We start from the raw sequence: 23,257 nt of genomic DNA on the forward strand, positions 1-23,257 counted from the left end.
GTTACAAGTTGTAACGTCAATATCTGATCTGCAACCCTCAAAGGAGCTGCGAGCCACAGTCTGAGAAGCACTGAAACCACGGACCTAGTGGAGGTAAACTCAGCAAAACGGTGAATGATACCAAAAGCAAGCTAAGAGTGAGGCTGGAACCTGCAGACACAGTGCTTGGCTTTTTGTAATACTGAGTATTGAACTTTGGCCTCTCCCATGCTAGGAACAGGCTCTTCCAGAAGCTTTCAAGGGGCACCATAAACATCCTTCTCTGCATAGGCTGAACGAGAGAGAGAAGCCCGAGAAAATCATTGCAGATGAGGCCGCTGGTGGGCACAGAGTAGTTCACACGGGGCCCTCGCTCATGATCAGGGCCTCCGTGGGGAGGAGCACTTGTGTTCCAACCACACTGGAAAAAGAAACTCAGACAGACAGGATAAACAAAAGGTGGTGAACCAGGGTGGCATCAGGAAGGGTGGTACCTGGGGAGAGCTATCGATAGTCGACATTTGGCATCAGGAAGGGTGGTACCTGGGGAGAGCGATCGATAGTCGACATCTGAGCTTGAAGAATGAGCAGACAAGCATGTTGCCTCTAGACTGCGGTCTTTGCAGACAGCACACCCAGAGTCATGGCTGGCACTAAGGGAACCAAAATAGCAAATATTCTTAAAGAAAAATGTTGTCATAAATAATATTAAAGTGTCTCCTTTAGAGTGCTTCTGGAGTTTAAGATGAGAAAAACATGTATTATTATAGAACATGAAGCATTATGGAAAATGTTGGGCCAAAATTATCTCAGGGCCTGTACCTCGAGGCCTACAGGACAGAGAAAAGCCTGGCTCGAGTTTGAAGGATAGTCTCAAAGCTACTGAGTGAGGATGAGACAGCAAAATCTAGGTGGACGCTCTTCCAGCCAGAGGGAGGGCTTGGCTGTCTCTCATTGGTTGGAGGTACCCCACGTCACACGATGTCACTTAACCTATAAAGCTGATACTCTCAGTCTCTATATGATGGCCAATCCTGATTGTCAACTTGACTACATCTGGAATCAACTAAATCCCAAACTGCTGGGTTTTCTTCATTAGATTATTTGGAGCAGAAAGACCCACACAGATAAAGACATGGAAGGAGGAAACATTGCCTTGCCCTCACACTCACTGGCAAGTTTATCTAGTTGCTGCAGCCGGTATCAAATCCACCTTCGTCAGGGTCCCAATAGAGACTGAAACCAGTATTTCTCCAGGAATCGCCTAGGACTCCAGCTCCAGATCGGGACTGCTGAGATATCCAGCCCTGAGGATTGAAAAGCTACTGGATTCTTGATCTGAGAGACTGCTGGATCACACAGCCTGTTAACCACTTACTAAAGCCCTACACACACACACACACACACACACACACACACACACACACACACACACACACGTAGAATTTAATGTAACGTGGATAACATTGGTGTCAGGAAGCGACATTACATACTCATGGACCTTGCATACAAGATGTCACAGTTATTAATATTTTATCTCCTAGGGAGATGGTGGTCAAAGTAACAGCCCTGTTTTCACCAGGAAGGAAACAAGAGAACATTAAAAACATTTGGGGCTATTCAGTTACTTGGTAAACACCACTTTCAAGGGTCCATCTCTTAGCAAATGTTATTTCTCAGCGGCTTCAAACTTTTTCCCGGACTTTACTGGAAAACGACAGGGGCAGGTCTGGTTGAACTAAACGCGGTCAGCACTCGGTAGTTTAAAGAGGATGTTTGAGAAACTCGTGTTCCTATAGACTTCTGCTAGTCCTCAGCCTGCCAGCTTCCTACACTCAATGATGTCCATGCCGAGCCTCCAGATAGGAGCACCCAATACCACACAGGTTCTCACAGGGCTTCCATCAGTGAATGACCTGGGCAAACCCAGGGACCCACGTAAGAGCTACTTGACCCAGGGAAGGACCTACAAAAAGTGGCATCAAAGATGTAGGATGAAGGCTGGGCAGTGAAGCTGGTAATATGCCACACAGAGTACTGCCTCCTCTGAATGGCTCAAATCTTTTCACAACCTGAGGTTTCCTTAGTGAAGGTGATCTGAAAAGTTCTGCACTGATGAAAAGTCTGTTCGTGTTGCTGGGTGGTGGTGGCACACGCCTTTAATCCCAGCACTCTGGAGGCAGAGGCAGATGGATCTCTGTGAGTCCTAGGCCAGGCTGGTCTACAAGAGCTAGTTCTAGGACAGCTTCCAAAACCCTGTCTCAAAAAATAAAAAAAAAAAAAAAAAGAAAGAAAGAAAAGAAAAGAAAGTCAAGTCCATTCATGTTATCTTGAGAGTGCTGCAGTCAGGATGGCCAATTGGTTCTCTACCTGTAGCCCTGATTATGGTGGGCCCCAGCTTGCGTGTCTGGTGCCCCCACATGAATGAGCTCACGGAAGGCCTGGATTCCATCTTCCACCTTTGTATCCACAGCGTGGGCTTTGCTCATTCTCTGTATCCAGGGTATTTAGCCTTGTGCCTGAGGTTAAGTGGTTTGAGCACAGCAGCCATCCGATGTTAACTTGAAATTAGGGTAAGAGGTAAGCAAACCTTCCCGCCATGCTGGAATCCTGGTTCCACAGCTCACTAGGTGTCTGACTCCTGCGTCTTCGGCTCTCACCTGGAAAGGTGGCACAGAACCTTCTTTATGGGGTCGTAGCTTCAACTAGATAGACCAGGCGAAAGGCCTCGGCCAAGGCCTGGCACGCACCAAAGCGGCTAGCAGAAGCTGCTACTGTGAACAGTAAGTCTCCTGCTGCTGCTGCTGCTGCTGCAGGAGGATCCAATCGGCACCTCACAAGCATCCCACGGGGCTCAGTTAACTGCATTCAATGAATGCTTGGTCTATTGCTAGGTATTGGCTGCAGACCAGGTTCTTGGATTACAAGACCCATTAATCAAAGTTACAATTTAGAACTCAGAAGTCTTTGACTTTTCTAAGTCCAGTTTTAATAATTAAAAAAAAAACCCACCCTCATTCCTGTGCCCTTAAGAATAAAGAAGCAGATGAGAAAGGAGGCAACTGCCCACTGTGTCCCAGACTAGTCCTGCGGAAGTTACTCGTGGAACCCAACTTGGACGTTTGGGTCCAGCTCTTCTTTGCTGTCAGCCTCTCGTGCGTAGTGATGAATGCACACAGAGAAAATAGAAAAGTCCTCAGACTGCACCGACCGCTTTCTTGATCCCTCAATTACAATATCCTCTTTTGCAGTATATCCCTGCCGAACATTTGGAACGAATTAGGACTTTAAACTTCCAGATGTTCCAACTACTGTAAATTTAAACTCATTAAAGAGAGGGCAGATTTACTACCTCTACTCAGTTTTGAAGTCTGTTGTTCACTCCGTCCAAGTACTTTATGGACACAAACACAGTGGCATGTCCTGTATTCTATTTATATAGCATGCGTGTTGGGAAATAAGGGGCATAAAAACAGGCCTGGGAAGGAACTGCCAACCTATAGTTCAGACTTATTGTTCCTAAGTCAGTAACTATTTCCTGAAGCTGACCTAGGAGATAGGTTTATGCTAATCTATACTAAAAATGACTCTGCTTCTCCTGGGCACAGAAACCTGGCCAGAGCAGCCTTTGACAGTGGCGAGGCGAAAGCTGCACCCATTGGTGAAATAAATGGACCTGGGCCCACAGCCCTTTGTGGTAGTGACTTGGCAGCTGAACAAAGATGGCAGCATTTCTACATCCAGTTTGTAAAGCCTCAGAAGTTGCGGGCTCCAAGATTTCCCCCCACAAGAAGCCCACGTCGACTATAATGAGTGCATTTTCGACATTGTGCTGAAAGCTGGCAACGGATAAAAGAAGTCTATGTCCAAGACAAATGTTTCCTTACAAACCTGAAGAATGAAGTGGCTTTCATAATCAATTTTAAGATCAAATGCCTGGGCTGACGTACCTGGTTCTGGTCCTGGTTGGCTATTTAATTGGGGACAATTAATTTACCTCTGTGCACTTGCTTTCTTCACTGAGAAACGGACGAGATAATGAAGGTGCTTTGTCAGCTCTGAAATATGATGTAAATATTAACAAACACTGCACGGACAGCTTCCCTGTGCCTGATGAATCACTTCAGTTCACACAGCGCTAAGAAGTGGCCAACCCCCAGAAGAAATGAAAATAAACCAGACCCAGCTCATTTATTACAGAGGGGTTGATCTCCAGAAGAAGTCTCTTCCAACCCAAACCCCTACTGAACTTAAAGCTGGAGTCTATCAAAGAAGGCAGAAGAAATTACATGCGAATTTGAATGGAGGATCTGTTCCCATCTGCTTTATAGAGCCACCAGCCCACAGTAGGATTCGACTGTGTGACTCCCCCCCCCCCCAGAAGTGAGAGTAAATGCCAGGAGCAAAAATTCCTGAAATTAGATGTTAATTCTTGAATACATTTCTTTTTTTTTTTTTTAAAGATTTATTTATTTATTATGTATACAATTTTCTGCCTCCATGTATGCCCGCATGCCAGAAGAGGGCGCCAGATCTCATTACAGATGGTTGTGAGCCACCATGTGGTTGCTGGGAATTGAACTCAGGACCTCTGGAAGAGCAGCCAGTGCTCTTAACCACTGAGCCACCTCTCCAGCCCTTGAATACATTTCTTATGACATTTTGCAAGCTGTCCAGATAGACTTCTTCAAACTACACAAGGCTTTTGTAGACACTTTTCCTTCACCATAATTTTAATAAATCTAATCTACTGAAGTTGTGCGTGTTGTGTGTATGGCTATTTAAAAGTACAGTTGTGGATGGGGGTGGGCTGGAGGAGTGGCTAGGTGGTTGAGAGAGTTCAGTGTTCTTGTAGAAGAAAGGGCAGGCAGTTCCCAGCACCCACGTCTGGCAGCTCACAACAATCTGTTAACTCCGGCTTCAGGGCCTCCAACCTGTGCTCACAAACACACATACCCCCCTACATATATACAATTTTTAAATACAAATTAATCTTTAAGAAATAAAATACAGTTGTGGTCCCGTGGGTCAACTCTAGGCTATAAGTTCTGTGGGTTAGTGTACTTGGTTACTGCCAATACTTGGCTGAGAAGTCTGGCATATTTGTGATATAGATAGCCACCACAGTCACCATTTTCTAATTATTGCTTTTTGAGACAGGGTTTCCCCTTGTAGCCTTGACTGTCCCGTGGACCAGGCTGGCCTTGAACCTAAGAGATCTGCCTGCCTCTGCCTCTCAAGTGCTGAGATTAAAGGCGTGCACCACCACTGCCCAGCTAATTACCTTATCTTATAAAGTAGAAATTCTCCACCAAAGCTACACAGACTATGAAAATCCTTTTTCTGTTTACTGAAAAGGGGTTCTCACTATTTTTTTTTTTTTTTAAATTTTTCGAGGCAGGGTTTTTCTGTAGCTTTGAAGCCTGTCCTGTAACTAGCTCTTGTAGACCAGGTTGGCCTCGAACTCAAAGATCTGTGTGCCTCTGCCTCCCGAGTGCTGGGATTAAAGGTGTGTGTCACCACCACCCGGCCGGGTTCTCACTATTGTAACCTTGGCTGGTCTGAAACTCACAGCAATTCTCCTGCCTGAGATCATCATATACCACACCTGGCATGAAAGCTCCTTTTTAACAAACTAGGGCTTTACCAGGGTGCAGCTCTGGCAGAATGCTTGCCTGGCATGCATTACACCTTCCACAAAGCCCCAAGCTAGAGGATACCCAAACACAGAAGATGGCACCTTACATAGAAGATGGCACCTTACACGCTTCTGGCTACATGGCTGTGGTGGACTGAAACAGGACCTATTTTGCAGCTACTGCTGTCTAAGGGAATCTATTTGCTCATCCCTTCCACCTAGGCTAGCCAAGTGACTTGCTTCGACAATATGTGGTACAAGTGACACCCCTGAGTTTCTGAGTCAGACTTTCAAAGTACCCTTGGTACCATGGTACTCTAGGACCACAATGACAGAGAGACCAACCATCCCACCTAGACACCAACAAATTTTCAAACAAAAGACAGAAAGCCCACACGACCTTTGCAAAGAAATCGTTTAACCAATCTCAAAACTGAAAAGTGAAATGCTTTCTTTAAGCCATTAAGTTTGAGCAGCAACAAGGCATTAAGAATAAATTATCTAATCCTCACAGCAACGCCTGGTAGAGGAAACAGACCTTGGTTGGGACAGCCTGCCAGGCACAACACTAGTAAGTGTCCCAAGAACTCGAAACAAACGACAGGCCAGGGTTGATCAGTCAGTTCTCTGTTAAAGACAAACACCGTGCAGAATGCCAACAACATAAAGTCGTTTCGTCTTCTATAACCTGCATAGGCGATGTGTCCTGATTTGACACACCACAGGGCTTGACCCAGCGCTTCAGCAAATGTATCCGACAAATGCATTTTCCTACACCTTAAGCCACATATGAAAGAAGAAGTAGAAAGTATCTCATCTTGAATTGTAAATCATGAGGATGATTACTAAATAATCATTTTAAGAAAATGTACAAGAATGTGTTTTGATCTGCCAAAAAATACCTCAATTTTTGAAATTTAAACAAAATTTACATTTTATTTAGATTGAAATAAACTGTACAAAATTGATTTTATTCACCAAAAAATAACGGTAATATTTTCTGTATTACTCTTTAGATAAACCACAAAACATTTATTTTTGAAGGTTTTGCTTATAAATCAAGACACGGTGGTAGACATAATCACGAAAGAGAAGAAAACAGACAAGTCGGTTGCCTGTATAGGTGGCCTTTGCCTGTCTTCACCGCAGAGCAAAAGTGAATTTACCTGTGGAAAGGGCCATGGAAATGTGGGCTCGACAAAGGAATGTCAACAGCAACAACCAAGTGGGTTGACAGCGTCTGGCTCTGCCGTTCACTCCCTTCTCTGAGGTCCTTCCGTCCTGCACACACTACTGAAAACTGCTTGCTGAGCTCACAGACTCTGTAACTCCTGGGCTGCTCATCGTGCAGATGGATTCTGTTGCTTTCTTCTCTGCTCCGCAGTCCTGAGGCTTGGGCTTGCACGTGCTCAGCAAGTGCTCCACTGAGCTATCCCCGGCCCTTGCTCTTTTTTTTTTGAGACAGTCCCACTATGTAGCCCAGGCTGGACTAAAACTTGTGATCCTCATGCCTCTGCCTTCCAAGTGCTGCTACCACAAATTTTAAGCACCCATAACTCCTACAGGTCAAAAGTCAATGGTGTACACTTCATTGTAATACATTATAAAATGTATCTCTCACAAATTCATTTTTCAAAGGCCTGATAACGCACCACCTGACAACTGAATCCATAATGATAATGTTACGTCTAGAATAACTTTAAAACAGTTCCCGAGTCCCACAGCAGGGAGGCATTCTGACATTCCCGGTGCCAACTCCTACAACAGACAGGTACGGAGAGCATGAGAGTTCAAACAGGGGCCAATACATGGGTTACCAACAGCTAATGACACACTTGACTGGAGGTCTCGCGGTACGCGCGGTTAACTGACCCACTATACCTTACGGCTTTTCTTCCAAACGGCAAACACAAAGACGACAGTCATTTCAGAAATCTTTTAGGCATTTTCAATGGTTTCCGAATTATTCGTAGGAAGCTCTGGTTTATTTGTATAGAGTTTGATGTATGTGTCCACCATTAAATCCAGATCATGTTTTATATCAAAATTTATGTTAAGCAAAGCCAAATTACTTGACCTCTGGTCTGTCAAGGTGTTCCGCAGATACGCCTTGAGACGCTTCCGTCCGTTTTCATAGCGCTCATTCTCAACTTTCATCACAGGGAGAATACACAGGACCTTCAGCAAGGCATACACATTGGGGAAAAACTTGATGTCCGGAAGATGCAGGGCTTCGTAGATGGTGGACGGGAGCTCGATGTCTTTCCCTCTGTGCTTCCACTTGATTCTCCAACAGTGCAGCTCGGCTGAGAGCGTGTCGGGGTTGGGCAGGTCACTTCTGTACATGTCGGCATGGTGCTCCTCTGAGGTGTTGAACTTGAGTTGCCCCATCACCGAGGGGACCAGGGACAGACATTTCAGAGCTTTGAGGTGCTGCTCAGAAAATATATCTTTCAATTCCTGAATAATGTGCTCCACCGTGGGAACACTGAGGGTGTCTTTATAGTAACTCTCCGAGGTCAGCTGAGATTCCACGTTACCTTGCTGCGCCCTCCGGAATTTCCCTGGGAGTTTCATTTGAACGTCAAGTTTGGTTGCTAAGTTTGTGGCTTCCTCAAACCAAAACTCGTGATAAACTTCGATGTTCTCCATCACCTCGTTAAGCGAATGCAGTACTGCAGTCAGACTGCTGGCTGCAAAGAAGACATCCGAGGTTTGTCCCTGGAGATTCTTCCCAAAGGCTCTCGTAAAAGATAACACATTCTTAAGAACAACAATGGTAACGATGAAATCAAAGTCTGTCACTGCGCTACAGAGGACAAATGCTCGCCCCGCTATGCAGTTATTCCACCTGATACTCGTGTCGCTGTTTATGCCATCTAAACACAGAACAAGCGCTTGCAGGAGATCCACCAAGACCTCAAAGGCGTCGTGCCTGCCTGTCCACTGGGAATGGCAGATCTCCTTCAGTTCTTTCCCTCGCTCTTCACTGTTCTGGAAAAGAACAGAGATCACATTGTCAAGTTCTAAGAGCAGCTGTGGTGACCGGTGGAAAAAAGAACAGACTTCCTCGATCGTCCCTAACGCCATGGACACCCCGACCACAGGGACAGACTTCGCCAGCCAGGCATTCAAGGCACAGGAGGAGCAGAGGGTGTAGACGGCCTGGGGGTATTTTTCTAAAAGTCTCGAGGCAACAACTTTCATCTTGGAAGAAAACCCACTGGACACAATGTAGGCCTGACCACGGCAATACTCCATATTCAACCCCCACTTCTCAGTTATCGTAGTGTGAAATTTCACAGCCAAAATCTCTGCATCGGCTTCGTACGGCAGGAAGCCCACAAACTCCTCTCTCAGGTTGTGAGCTTCATCGACAAACCTCACCAGCACGGGCAGCTGCTCCTCTCCTGCTATGTCCACCACGTCGTCCGTGATGATAGAGAAGAAGTGTGAGTCCCTCACTTCCCTGAGCGTCTCCTCCCGGATGCAGCTCTCGCAGATCTCCAGCATCTGTCTCTGCTGAGCTTTAGAGCAGAAGAGCGTGTTCACCGCTGTGGTCTCAAATCGCTTCCGCAGGACCTCTTCTCCAGAATTGATCCGGCACTCCAGCAAGGCCTGAAAGTTGTCTGGAGCAAAGAGGCCTTCTGGGACCTCATCAGCCTCGTGCCCATCCAAGGGTATGTTCTGCTTCCCCATGAGAATCAGGATCTCAAACAGCGACTTGAGGTATTCTTTGTTCTCCTTCTCTTCGAGGGTGAGAGGCAACACGTTTCCATCCTGCTGGTTCTCTGTTTCGGCACTGGGGTTCTGAGCAGTGTTGTTAGTTTCCTGTTCTTGTTCACAAGCTTCCTCAACTGGAAAACAAAGGAACCACAAAAGACAAAATAGATCACAATTTTGATTGGCTAAATATCTAAAATCTACAAACTCATTCATTCACCACTAAAAGAACACCGACAGGATAGGACCCAAATTAAATTAGTAAAATGAAGAGACAAATGCTGTTATAAAGTAGGGACAATTTTTAATAACATTACACCATGAGAAGAGGAAGGTGAAGAGGACGGTGTTTCCACAGGTATCTTACATCTTACATGTATCACACTACTTTCTTCAGGCGGATGCCATCAACCCCACTTGACTCCACAGTTGTCTTTCCTAGTCCAGAGTGCTCCATGGAAGCCAGGCCATGTTGTCTCTAATTACAAACTCCTCCCTCAGTGGTTCCAACTGCTAGCAACTCACAACGCTGCAAGTTCTGAACTCTGCTCTCTCCTCTGGGTTCATCTGTTAAGCGCCATAGGCTATCAGAGACGCTAACAACATCTAAGTGAGGGTGTTTACTTCAATCTAGTAGCTTGTTTTGTTCTACTCTGTTTCTATCTTTCCTGCCTTTCTTTGCTGAGTATATTTCTTTATCTATAAAGAAGGAAAATATTATTTATCATGCAGCTACTGTGGGAATTAAACAAAGCACCAGGATGATAAATGGTATCAGCCAAAGCTATGTCTACAGTAGCAGAAGAACATAAAGGAGGAGAGATGGTGTCCACTGGTAAGAAAAGAAGCAATTTCTAGCCCCATCGTTTGACGACACAGCTTACACATCAACATCAGCACCTACAGAGACTCTGTAACCACTACACCCAAAATACCCACTGCCTTACAGCCAGGAACTAATTATGTTCCACGATGTGCGTGGCTGGCTTTTCTGGAGCACTCCTTCCCTACAGGGACCCCTAACCACTCCGAGGGCCTCAAGGGGAGAAGGCGCTGTGCTCTGCACATGACAATGCAGGTAGCACAACAACTCTGCACACAGGGGATCCTCCAGGCTGCAGGACAACGTCAACCACATTTTTACACTCACGCTCACGGAAGGTTTTAGATATGAAACACATTTATTTGTTCTTACCAGGTCAACCCTTTTAAAAAGGAATTCAAAAGCGTCATCAACATTATCACTTACTTTTTTTCTGTTTCAGTGTTCTGATTTCATCTTCACTCTAAAAAAGAAAAAATTTAAGACAATCATCTTTTAGTAAATCATCTAGACTTAAGCCTGTTCAGAGCAAAAAAAAAAAAATCTCATTTGAGAGTTTAAGGGGCTTTGTTTTTAAAGAAAGTGTCTCATGAACTCCAGGGTGGTCTTGAACTAAGTAGTTGAGGATGACCTTGAACTTCTGACACTTTGCCTTTACCTCCCAAGTACTGGTTTATGTGGTGCTAGGAATTGAACCCAGGCCATCATTCATGCTACACAAGTATTCTGAATCAGCAAGACTACATCCCTAGCTCCAGAGAGAATCTATTCTTCACACTGAATACATTCTTAAGACACATAATAGGAAACCAAAACCATGTGACATGCTCCTGATTCCAAGCTTATACTGAAGTACTAGAAGAAAAATGACGTATTATTGACCTACTTTCTCCCTAACGTATCCTAACCAGACAAATGCATACTGAGAGATAACTGAGATGAAGATAGACCACAGCACTTAGCGTCATATTCACGAGGACACGATGACTCCTCTTCCCAATCTAACCCTAAATGTCACAAAACCAGACCAGGAGGCTGCTGACCACAGAACTTCATGAGAAGGCCTCGGAAGTACAACGTGAGGCGCCAGCTCAGAAGAAAAAGCAACAGAGTTTCTCTGTACCCCAAACCATCAGAGGTAGAACTTTCCAGATCAGTCTTGCATTCTCCCACCAACACTCTCTGGTGTTTGTATACACTCCACCACTATCCGTGGCAGGAAGGCAGTGCTAACGAAAGCCAGAGACAGCAGGGCACCCGATGGGCTCTCTGGACACTGCACTAACAGAACCATTAGCAAATAACAGAACCATTAGCATGCTGGCTAAGTTGACAGCCCTCCCCTAGCCCAGAGGGCGCAGTTAAGGAATGGCAAGTGTGGAAGTGTGCCTGTCGTGAAAGGTGGGCACAGGGAAGTGACAGCTGATGCAAAGGACGGACGTGTGAGTGAGTGTGAGCACTCATCCAGGACAAATCCCAGAGAAGTGGAAGGGAAAAGACGAGGAAGCAAAAATCAGCCTGAGAGATTAAGTCCTGAGATGTAAACGCGTCATCAGACTACTCAAAACAGGAACTGAAAATACACTATGGCACTTGTTTTTATAATTGTTTCGGTGGTGCTTGGGACTGAACCCTGTGCCCTGCAAATGCCAGGCAAACACTGTAACACCTGGCTGTATGCCTGACCCTGTTCAATAAAATTTAAATGTCCACAATAAAAAACTTCAGAAAAGCTGGACAGTGGTGGCGCACGCCTTTAATCCCAGCATTCAGGAGGCAGAGACAGGCAGATCTGGGAGTTCGAGGCCAGCCTGGTCTACAAGAGCTAGCTCCAGGACAGGCCCCAAAGTTACAGAGAAACCCTATATTGAGAAAACAAAACAACAACAACAAAAAAATCCCTTCAGAAAATTCTCAGGAAGAATAGTGGACCACTTGAGAAAGCACCAGAATTCAGGGACAATGGAGACACACATACAAGATCCTGTGGTCTATAGGTACCCTCTGTGTGCTGCCTAACATTTGAAATAAACAACATGAAGAGGCTTAAAAAAACACCTTTGAGAACTACGGGAGACTACAAAAGGCTGCAGCTAATATGTTGCCTTTGTTTAACTCTGTGAAGCTATGTTACTGTGCCTGTGTAAAACACCTGGTGGTCTAATAAAGAGCTGAACGGCCAATAGCAAGGCAGGAGAGAGAAATAGGCAGGGCTGTATGCAGAGTATAAACAGAAGGAGAAATCTGGGAGAGGGAGGAAGATGTCAGGGGCCAGGCACGCAGTCACCCAGACAGCCACAGAATAAGAGTGAAGGTAAGGTATAAAGAAGAAAAGGAAAAAGCCCAAAGGCAAAAAGTGGTTGGGATAATTTAAGAAAAGCTGGCAAGAAACAAGTCAAGGACTAGTATTCATAACCAAGGATAAGCCTCCGAGTGTTTTATCTGGGAGCTGGGTGGTGGACTCCCCCCACAAAAAGTCAAAAGAGTAGTAAAACATCACACAACATTGAAGAGCTAACTTGTCTTCAAAACTAGGTGAGGGGGAGCTGAGTCAGTAAAACGGCTTAGCAGGCAACAGTGTGTGCCTCCCAAGCCTACCCCGGGCTCCTCAGGTGTCCACACGCCTGCTGCCATGAATGTGTGCCTAATGAATAATTAATTATGTAACTGAAAATAAAAATGGACCGGGGTAACGTGTATATAAGGGTGTTCACCCAAGGTCAACAAAGACAGGTAGGTTTTAGCTATCTGAAAGGTGGCAAAGGTTTATAAAAGCACATATAATTTATACAACATTATAAACTTTTTCTAGATCCTGTCACCAATAATAGCAAAATTCTGCACTCTAAAACAATCTAGATCTCCTTGCCACCAGTCCAGGAAAGCAATGAGCTAGTGACCTGTAATCAACACCACGCTTTGTCCCAAGCCAACAACTATCAGCTGGGCTCTATCTGGAAGAGCTTTTCCAACTTAAACAGCAGTACGACAGACTAACCATCTCAATAAACACGGCTCACTTCCTAGCACGCTACCTGGAGACACAGAATACCACAGGAGAGCTGCTAACAAGTGCTTCCGTGCTTGATGTAACAGGATGTGCTGAGAGAGCAAAGCTGAGGAGCCAGAGACATACCAACTCTTTTATTCGTTTTCTGTGTCTGCTATGTGGGTTGTTCAAATGACTGGTGAGGTCAAATATTGTTGGTATTGCATTATCTCGAAGAACTGTACGGTAAGGACTCTGAAAAAGAAAATGTATCAATTAAGAAAAGGTCCCTAAAAAAAAAAAGTAAATAAAATTCTACATTAATGACTTCTCTAGAGCTTCTTTACCTGTCTCTAAAGCACAGAAGCGCAAATTCCGATGCCCTTCTGTTCTGTCCTTTCATTAGCTACCAAGTCTATAGGAATCACAGGTCTCCAGAGTTTTCTATGCCCTTTAATGTGCAATTACAATGCTCCCCCTTCCCTGCCATTCCCTCCACTGTTGCTAGCACTGGGAAATATCAAGGCAGTAAAAACACGAACTTGACCAATGCCTTTTTAGACTCCAGTTCCTTGATCTAAATAGGAGTCAGGTGTCAAGTAGTTCACATCTTCCAAAATGAAATTATTCACATACTAAGGATAACAAAATACATAATCACAAGTCCACCAACACTCAATTAAGCATTTCTAAACTCCCTTCTTGTCTCAATGATCTGATCACTAAAAAGGCACCTTTCTCTACCCTGCTGTCTCACCAGAAGCTGGACCTAAACCTGCATAGTGACAGTCTTCCATAGTGAGCCAAGAGGAAGCTGGGACAACAAGAACTTAATTAAGGAGAGTAGCTGATAAATCACTATTATTCCCACTAGTTAGTCCAAGGAGAGAGTGACTTTTATTTCTCTCTCCAGTTATAGGAAAACACAAAGCACACTTCATTTGAGGAACTTTCTTGGTGGTAGTGATATTTCAAAGCTGACTTCTCTGAACTTTTTCACCTTGGTAAGGGAGGTTGGGAAGACAGGACAGAAAAATGTATCCAAATGAAACAATCTGCTTAGATTCCATCCAGAGGTGCTGTGAGCACTCAGGGAGAATTACTAGTTAGTCAGTGTTTTCTAATTCAATCCCACACATCACAGAAAACAAAAAGTCTAATTTATTATTATTATTATATTTAATTTTTTGATAAGTTGAGACATGGTCTCACCATATTGCTCAAGTGGCCTTCAACTCATGATCCAATCTACCTCTGCCTCTTGACTGTTGGAATGACAGCTATGAGCCACCATGCCAGGCGCTCGCTCTCTCTCTCTCCAGGGTTTTTCTGAGTAGCTTTGGAGCCTGTCTTGGAACTCACTCTGTAGACTAGGCTGGCCTCGAACTCAGAGATCCTCCTGCCTCTGCCTCCCGAGAGCTGAGATTAAAGAGTGCACCACCACCACAGGGCACAAAATGCAATTTCTCAATACTTGGCTCCTAAGGTGGACTAAGAACTCTGAGTCTACCAGGAAGTCTGAGTTGGGATTGGTATGGACAAAGCTACAGAGGAAAGTTCACCTAAGATACCCTGGGCTTTTCATCTTTCTCACTAAGCCAAAGTCTCAAAATTAAACATAATCAACATCAAATAGTTGGGTGATTGGGGGGATTAGGAGGGAGGAGATAGTCTAGACAATTTTCAAAATTCAAATTTAGCAGACAAAGCAAAGACCAGAAAAACTGGAATATGAATGAAAATGATATATTCTATATTCATTTATAAATACACATGTCAAAAGATTAAATCTAACTCACATGAACAATGCTAATTCCACATCACAGTTTACTCTTCGCAATTTAAAGGATCCACACTTATCTTACTCTAGCACCAAAGATAATAGAGGTTTTGGCTTTGGCAGAACTGCTCATGTATGCTAAAAAGCTCTTAAATGCCAAACTAATGAAGCCAGCAGGCTCACATGTTTCAATACAGTTATCATGCAAGCCAGTCTTCAAGATGCTCGTTCTGCACACACAGAAAGAACATGTCTCCCATTTAAGTTAATTTACTAAAGATGAAAGAATCATTTGGGAATTACAAAAGCAAAACTAGCTATTCTATTTCTACTCTATGCTCTGACTAAAGTCAGCTACATTAGTGAGCTATATTTTAAATTTTTCAGATTAATCAGGCTAGAATTACACAGTTAAAAGATGATATTCACTATACTAAAAGTAAAAATGCATGGTTTGTGTATTTTAAAATGAACACAAAAGTAGTTTGCCTTTAAAACATACGGCTGATCAGTATAACGCTTGTAACAAAGCAAGGTTAAAAAAAAAAATCCCTCAAATATTTGTGATTAAATTGTTGAACCGGAATTGGCTCACCTCCCAATGACTTCACAAGTATCTGCTTCAATTAATATTGAGAAATAAAATAACCCAATCATTCTTTAGTTTTCTGATGCCTCTGCAAAATGTATCTGAAAAAAATATCAAAATAAATTGCTTCATAATAATATATAGTGTACCTTCAAGTCAAGTTCACGTCTATCCAAGCCTAATCAGAACGTTAGTTATACCTAAGAATGCTATGGATTTACCAAACTCTTTCTTGTTGGTTTCTGGTCCACACATGTCAATCAAATCTGCCTGTTTCTTTTATGAATCACATTCTCTTACTAGAGAATCTTAGAACATTAGAAACCCTAAGATTTTGTTCGGGCCCAGAAGGGAAAGGTCTGGGTGTAAGAACAGCTTCATGTTACACATGTGATACAGATTCTTGTTCTAGCTAGTCCTTAAAATTACACAGTGGGAATGAGGTAAGAGGACATTCAAGCCATGAACAAGAGCATCCTTCCTAGGTGAGACTACCATTCACAAGAACGCTCTAGAGGAGCTGGGGTTAACTCAGTGGTAGAGCTGCGTAGTGTACAGAAGGCTCCGGGCTTTATCCCTAGAACCACATTAAAACAAAACAAAAAAACTCTAGAAAAGTAGCTTGAAATGAACAGCCACAGTATTACACATGTACATTTCTGTAAGTTTAAAAGGTACTACCTCTAGTGAGGTGGGGAGAGGGGCATCAAGAAAAGAGGGGTTTAAAAAGTCATGTTTTTTGGTTTTTTTTTTTTTTGGTTTTTCAAGACAGGGTTTCTCTGTGGCTTTGGAGCCTGTCCTGGAATTAGCTCTGTAGACCAGGCTGGTCTCGAACTCACAGAGATCAGCCTGCCTCTGCCTCCCAAGTGCTGGGATTAAAGGCGTGTGCCACCATTGCCCGGCAAAAGTCAAGTTTTTGAGAGCAAGCAGATACTACTACTAGACTCCAGACCTATCTTCAACTCAAATGGTATAGGCACACATTCAATAAAAACTGACATTGCAAACCAGACAGCAAGGGAGGAGAGGCCACGCTCTTACTTACAGTTCGACAGATCATAGAGGTCTCGAAGTGTTTGGCGCATAGTCGATAATGCTTATTTAGCTGATCGGGGGTTTTGTCTTCTAAGTCTGCTCTTCTACAATTTTCAACCCACTTCTGGCATCTATAAACAAAACCAAAATATAATTATGAAATATAAAGTTAAAATTTTAGCGTTTGGGCTGGGCATAGGAGCACACACCTATAATCTCAGTACTTGGGAGGTTGAGGCAGGAAGACTCTGAGACCAGCCTAAACTACATAGGAAACCTCATCTCAAAACATAATTAATCTGGGTCAGGCATGGTACATATATATGGGGTTTTTTTTTTGGGGGGGATGTCTTTCAAGACAGGGTTTCCCTGTGTAACAGTCCTAGCTGTTCTGGAACTAGCTCTTGTAGTCCAGGCTGCCCTTAAACTCACAGGGATTCACCTGCCTCTGTGTCGCAAGTGCTGGGATTAAAGGCGTGCGCCACCACGGCCCGGCCTGATATACACACCTTTAATCCCAGGTGCTGGGATTAAACAAATAAATAAATATATTTAAAGGAGTCAATTATCTCTTTTAAAGGGCCACAGACCATACATAAAAGTTTAGTTAAAAATATATAAACATATTTATAAATAGACTCAAAACAGAAATCTGTGCCAAGTGTGGCACATGACTTTGATCCCAGCACTCAGGAAGAAGAAGCAGGCAGATTTCTAAGTTTAAGGTCAGCCTGGGCTGCAGAGCAAGTCAGGGTTACAAGAGAAACCCTGTCTTGAAAAACAAAAAGAAAAAAAGGAAAAAAACAAAAAACAAGTATCGACAATACAGAGAAAGAGAAATCAGTCATTTGAAATTAATTTCTGTATGTAGTATAAAGTAACTATTTTCCCCCCAGCACAGGGGATAGAACCTGGGACCTCACTTATGCTAATCAAGGTCTTTAGTGCTGAACTCCATCCCCTGGCTAAAGACACCTTTGAAATTTCCACCAAGCCTGCTGTCAGATGCCGCATTACAAATCAAACTTTTACTATTCCCCGACAAACTGTATTTCCCAATCTTCCTTATGTCAGTAACTGTTTTATGTTAAAAGCCTCAGGAGTCTGGGAGAGATGGCTCAGAGGGTGGAAGCCGTGCAAGCCTGGGGAATCTGAGTTCAGATCACTACGCCCACACGAAAAGCTGTGTCTGCAGCTCTAACCCTATGGGAGCAGAGACAGGAGGCTTGCCGGGGTTTGCTGGCCACTAGCCCGGCTACAGGTTCAGTACCTACACTACCCTCATACACATACATAATCTCGGGAGTTACCCTTGACTGTTTTCTCTTATAACCCACACCCAAACTATTGGCAAATTAAGTTGGCTTCATCACCAAACTTTATCTAAACCGCACAGTGTGCCTCTTCCTCCTCTTCTGATCTGGACTATTCCAACAGTCGAACCCTGGTCTTCCTGCTTTCGCTTTTGCTCCCTTACAATGAATAAGCAGCCAGAAATCCCTGGGAGAACCTCTCTCAGCTCTAAGTTCTCCTGCTTCACTCAGAATAAACCCGGGAGTGTTTCCACAGACAACTTCCTGAACAGCTTGTGACTCCCATACACACCTCATCAGCAAGCATGCCTTGACTGCACTCTTCCTGTCTCCAGACTTCCTAAGGTATTTCATGGATGTCCCCTGCCCTAATTCAACTCTTTGCTCAAATTCACTGTGGTGAGACTTTTATTACTCCCTCTGTTTAAAATAGCAATTGTGCCTCTCTTATTATCATTTTTTTTTTCTTTAAATGGGTAAGTGAGACAAGATCTCACAACTGTAGCCCTAAATGTCCTGGAACTTGCTTTAACTCAGGCTGGCTTCAAAACTCAAGCTAATTCTCCTGCCTCCTCAGAGCTGGGATTACAGCACCTGTCACCAAACGCAGCTCCCTGGCTATGTTTTTTTTTTTTAAAGTCTACTTATTGCCAGGTGGTGGTGGGGCACGCCTTTAATCCCAGCACTTGGGAGGCAGAGGCAGGCGGATCTCTGTGAGTTCGAGACCAGCCTGGTCTACAAGAGCTAGTTCCAGGAAAGGCTCCAAAACCACAGAGAAACCCTGTCTCGAAAAACAAAAAAACAAAACAACAAAAAAGTCTACTTATTTATATGCATGAGTGTACTACACTTTGAGCCTGGTACACACAAAGGCCAGAGGAGGTTGTGCATGAGATCCCCTGGAAACGGAGTTACAGAGGGTTAAGTCACCCCAGGTGGGCTCAGAACCCAGGTCTTCTGCAAGCGCAGCAAGTGCTCTTCAGCGCTGAGCCGTCTTTGCAGCTGCTCCCTGGCTACCTTTAAACTCTTCCAACCTCTGCTGTATTTTTCTTTAGGGTATTTTCTCATTTTGGGGGCACACTACTGTAAATATTTTACTTCCAGTTTCCCACCACTTGAACGTAACCTCTGAGAGCAGGGACTTTTCACTGGCTCATCTGTTACCCTGCGCTCAAACCAATTTCTACCAATTGTAGGCTTTCGATAAATATTTGTCCTACTAATAAATAGCATGCTACATTACAACGCCTGTTGATAGATCTGCTCCCTCCACGGATTAGGCGCTTTCTGCAGATCCTGACAGCATTCCCAGGGTCCCCAGCATCTGACACGAGTACTCCAAACACGGCTAAGCACTGACTTTTAAATGAATGGACCAACAAGAGAGCCCCGTGAAACGCCTGCTGCCTATCAATCACACTCAGTCCCTTCGCCTCTCAGAGCACGACCCGGAGGATGAGCTGCCCCAAGGGAAGAGTGAAGTTTCAATACCTATTCCCACGCCCTCACACGCGTCCTCGGAGCTCCCCACAATAACCGAGGGAGACAATGAGTAACGGTCCGCCTTTGAACGCTGAGAGCGATGACAACCCCGAAGGAGGCAGCAGTTGTGACCCGATTGAAGATCAAAGCAAGCGGCCCGACTCCAAACAGAAACACCGTCCCAGGAGCAGAGACAGGGCCGCCGGGACCGCAACCCGGGAGTCCTACCCTTCCCTTGACAGCTAGGAAAACGAGCCGGAAGACGGAAGCCACTCGGCGCCCCCGGGGTGGCACCCTCTCGGCCGGGTCCCCGAGGGCGCAGTAGCGCACGTGCGCCCGACTCCCCGCCGCCTCCGTGCCCCGCTCACCTACCTGGCCGGGTCCCGAGGGAACCTGAAGAAGGCCAGGTCGGACTGCGTGCTCTTCCTTGTGCAGTTCGGGGCGGCGCAGAAGTTCGGCATGGTCGTCCGGCCACCGGCCGGTCCAGCCCTCCCCTCCCCGCCTCGTCGGGGCAGCAGCACGGCCGCCCCGCGGGGCCGGGGAGGGGAGCTGGGCCGGCCAGTCGGCCGGCTCCGTCAGGCCGCGCGCGCGGAGGAGGGGCTGGCAGGCGAAGCCGCGAGGGACAGGAGGGGCGCGCGGGCCGAGGCCGGGCTGGGGCCGCGGCTCCACAGTGCTGTGAGCGGCCGGGAGGATTTACCGCCGCCGCCGCTGCTGCACCTCCAGCCCGCCCGGGACGCTGCCGCCTCCTTCCCACAATGCACCCTGGCGCTCGGGGGTGCCCTCTCTCCTCTCAGCCTCCTCCTCCTCTTCTCGCCGGCGACCTTTCCCCACGGGCGAGCATGCGCACACGAGCCGAGCGCTTCCGACCGGGCGTGGGTTGGAGGCGGCGGAGCCCGGCGCCTCTGCCTCAGTGCGCACGCGCACAGCCCAACCCGCGCGAGGGAGGCATTGCGCATGCGGCCTAGCCTCCCGGGACTCCGGAGCCAGCAGAAGCCCGGGCTTCTCCGGTAGGTTTGTCGTCCTTCAGGTCCCGAGGCGAGTTCTGACATTACCGCCACGGCCGCGTCATCCTGCTTTTTGAGTTGCCGCGCTTAGGCGTCCATTGCATGGATCGCCATAGACTCTTAGGACCACAGAATCCGCACGACTTTGGTGACTGCTTTGCAAACTCCGTGCACGGATTGGACGCAAACGTGGGGGTTGTAGAGGCTTTAATTTTTCCCAGCTTTGCTTCTCGGTTACTTTATAACCCGGTTAGTACGAAATTGCCAGCCCCACACCTCGACTAGACGCTAAGATCGAAAATTCATAAAAAGCAGAAACTTCCCTGGTGGCTTCTTGAAGAGCAGGAATAGCGAAATGATTAGGCCAGCAGCACCCTAGAGACTGATACCTCGGGGCTTCTCACCGTCGTGGCCTGATCATGTTCCTGTGTGACTTAATGCCGAAATGAGTGGTCGCTGTTTAGAGCAAAGGATTAGTATCAAGTTTTGCGTGAAATTGAACAAGTCTGTCAGTGAGACCCACCGTCTTTTGAAAGGGTTTAGGTAGGGCTGGAAGATGGCCTAAATGATGCATAAAGAGTTCGTTCAGTCACGCACAGGACTGATGAAAATACCCCGAAAGTCAAGGACTCGGTTTTTTTCAAACAGGCAATTAAAGGTGAAAATGCTGCTGTATGTTAGACTCATTCTGAAAGAAAACCTGAACATGAGAAAAATGTCTGCCAAAGTTCCAGCGAGTATTCTAAAGGATGAGCCTGAACTCGAGAAATTTGAATTCCCTCTGATTCATTCAAAGGAAATTACGAAAAGCCATCTTATAGTGAGGGAAAGGGCAACAAGTTCTGAGATGTGGAGGTCTTTGCAGCAGAAAGCTGGTGGGGAAATATCTCTGTGTTGAATCCCAGAATCCACGTCCCCACCTCCACCCCCGCCAGCCAGCTTCTGCAGGGGCCAGCCTCAGTCAGCAAACATTCCCCCTAGGGGGGCTCAGCATTGGTTCACATCCTGCTGAAATGAGCCTGAGGTCGCCAGAACCTGACCAGGGAGCTGTCCTCATCTGCTTTTCATCTCTGGCTCCTCCTTCACGCTGGGCAGGATCCAGCTACATGTAATACTGATCTATGGGGTCCTCTTCCTTGCTGTTCCCAACCTTCTTGGAGGGCTTGTGGCTGTTGACTTCTGGTGATAGTTTGTTTTTTATTTCAGCAAGTGTGGCTCTCTTCAGTGCCTGTAGCTCGTCTTGGGGCTACCCTGCACATCCTGCTGTCCCAGGGGATCATGCCAGTGAGAAGTGCGGGTCTAAGTCTATTTCTGTGTCCGGGGAGACATAATTTTCTGAGGGGACCCCAAAAGAAGTCCTGCAGTTTCAGCCTGCTTCAGTCAGGGCCTGAGAGGTGTGGTACAGAAAGCAGTGTGATCTAACCCGAATGACTCACGGTTGGCCTACAATAGTTACCTCACAGAACTCCCTTCCTCCGACAGGAGAGTTAGGTGTGTCTCATTCTCCTGTACTTTGGACCACCATTCTTTTGGGTACCTTCTGCTAGAAGAGAAAGGTTGGCCCTAGAACATTTAAGCCATGAGACCCAGGTGAAGGCCGTGATGTCCCATGAAGAGACTAAGTGATTCCTCGGGTCTCACGTTAAGAGAGTCTGGGATGCGGTGCCGATTCACACACGACATTTATTTAGTTACTGAGGTCAAGTGTGTTTTGGATGGTGTGAAGCTCTGTAGTGAGATGGCTGAGGATAGGTGGGGTTGACGGAGGAGGTGGTTTTTAACTATATCCGTGAAGAAGGGTGAGAGAAAGGACCGTGAGATTGGAGGATGCACAGGAGGTGGTACAGCATGAGGCGGTATAAAAAGAAAATGCACTTTTTGTGTTAAAATACTTAGGTCAGGCCAGGGGGCAGATAGTGGTGTTGCAGACGAAGAATTTGAAAACTTTGGGCTTCCTCTCTTCTGCCCTTAATTATAATTATGCTAGTAGTTTATACATTGCTACCCCTGTCTGCAGGTAGGTTTATGACAGACTCCCTTGTTAAAGCAACTAATTGGACCTCCCCGCCCCCAAAAGCAGGCTATACAAATTTAAACAGTCTCTTTGTACCTCCCTGTCAGAGTTCACAGAATGAAACTTGTCTCAAGAGGGTTGCAAGTACTCCACATGGACGGAAAGCATCTCAGAATGCCTAAGGGGGTGCAGAGGGAAGGGAGGCAACAGCATCTCAGCGCTGGCCAGTGTCTGCCTTACCCAGGGGTTCTGACACTTAGTGACTCACTAGCTAAGAAATAATACTGGTTCATAATCCTCACACCATAATTCACTTTACTGTCTCTCCTGCTTTCAAAAGGTCTCAAGGCCGGGTGTGGCAGCACACACCCAGACTTGGCACCTGAAGCAGGTGGACCTTCAGTTGTGAAGTTCCTTGAAAGCTAGATCTTGTCGTCTAGCAAAGCTCTTGAACAGGGGTGGAGAAATGGCTCAGCATATTCAGAGCACCGACTTCTTCCAGAGGACCCGGGTTCAAATCCCAGCACCCACGTGGAAGCTCACACAAAGATACATGCAGGCGTAACACCAATTCAGTTCGCATGACATAATATCTGGGAGCTGGAGAGATGGCTCAGTGGTTAAGAGTGGTTCTTGTAGAGAAACGGGGCTCATTTCCCAGCACCCACATGGCAGCTCACAACTGTCTTTAATTCCAGTTCCAGAGGACCTAACACCCATGGCAAAACACCAGTGCGCATAAAATAAAAACTAATTTTAAAAAAGTATATATTTAAAAAAAAACCTCTTAAATACAAGCAGCACCTTATAGACTTCTCCCTGCTTAGTAGTTCCAAGACATCCCACTTCTAGGTCGTCCTGTGAGATGAAGTTCTAGTTCCTCCATGC

General features: G+C 45.8%; 2 protein-coding genes across 3 annotated transcripts; one reads left to right on the forward strand and one right to left on the reverse strand.

The window, feature by feature from the left end:
- Positions 1–6,524: 6,524 nt before the first annotated feature.
- Positions 6,525–20,123, reverse strand: Thap12 (THAP domain containing 12). 2 transcript variants are annotated; one of them, XM_013350168.2, is made up of 6 exons: positions 19,724–20,123; positions 16,567–16,687; positions 13,300–13,407; positions 10,590–10,626; positions 9,005–9,474; positions 6,525–8,611 (listed from the first exon to the last, which is right to left on the reverse strand). In XM_013350168.2, exons 1-6 carry the CDS (start codon positions 19,810–19,812, stop codon positions 7,556–7,558), a joined length of 1,881 nt encoding a protein of 626 aa, XP_013205622.1. In that variant the 5' UTR covers positions 19,813–20,123; the 3' UTR covers positions 6,525–7,555. The 2 variants fall into 2 exon arrangements, with proteins under 2 accessions (XP_013205622.1, XP_005357588.1); XM_005357531.3 differs by having other exon boundaries at positions 6,525–9,474.
- A 204-nt stretch (positions 20,124–20,327) lies between these two features.
- On the forward strand, positions 20,328–23,079 carry Gvqw3 (GVQW motif containing 3). Its single transcript, XM_026784409.1, is given in 3 exon segments — positions 20,328–20,897; positions 20,900–20,991; positions 20,993–23,079. Coding segments are annotated over 3 exon segments (450 nt in total). The 5' UTR covers positions 20,328–20,800; the 3' UTR covers positions 21,254–23,079.
- The last annotated feature ends 178 nt before the right edge of the window (positions 23,080–23,257 follow it).

The sequence above is a fragment of the Microtus ochrogaster genome, chromosome 22, assembly GCF_000317375.1.
Source record: "Microtus ochrogaster isolate Prairie Vole_2 chromosome 22, MicOch1.0, whole genome shotgun sequence".
NCBI classification, from domain to species: domain Eukaryota; kingdom Metazoa; phylum Chordata; class Mammalia; order Rodentia; family Cricetidae; genus Microtus; species Microtus ochrogaster.

Excerpts from the sequence above, each read along its gene's own strand:
- Thap12 (XM_005357531.3), bottom strand. The coding sequence starts at position 19,812 with ATGCCGAACTTCTGCGCCGCCCCGAACTGCACAAGGAAGAGCACGCAG. Across the intron at positions 16,688-19,723 it reads TTCCCTCGGGACCCGGCCAG|ATGCCAGAAGTGGGTTGAAA; the intron begins GTAGGTGAGCGG and ends TTTTGTTTATAG. Across the intron at positions 10,627-13,299 it reads GAAAACGAATAAAAGAGTTG|AGTGAAGATGAAATCAGAAC; the intron begins GTATGTCTCTGG and ends TTTCTTTTTTAG.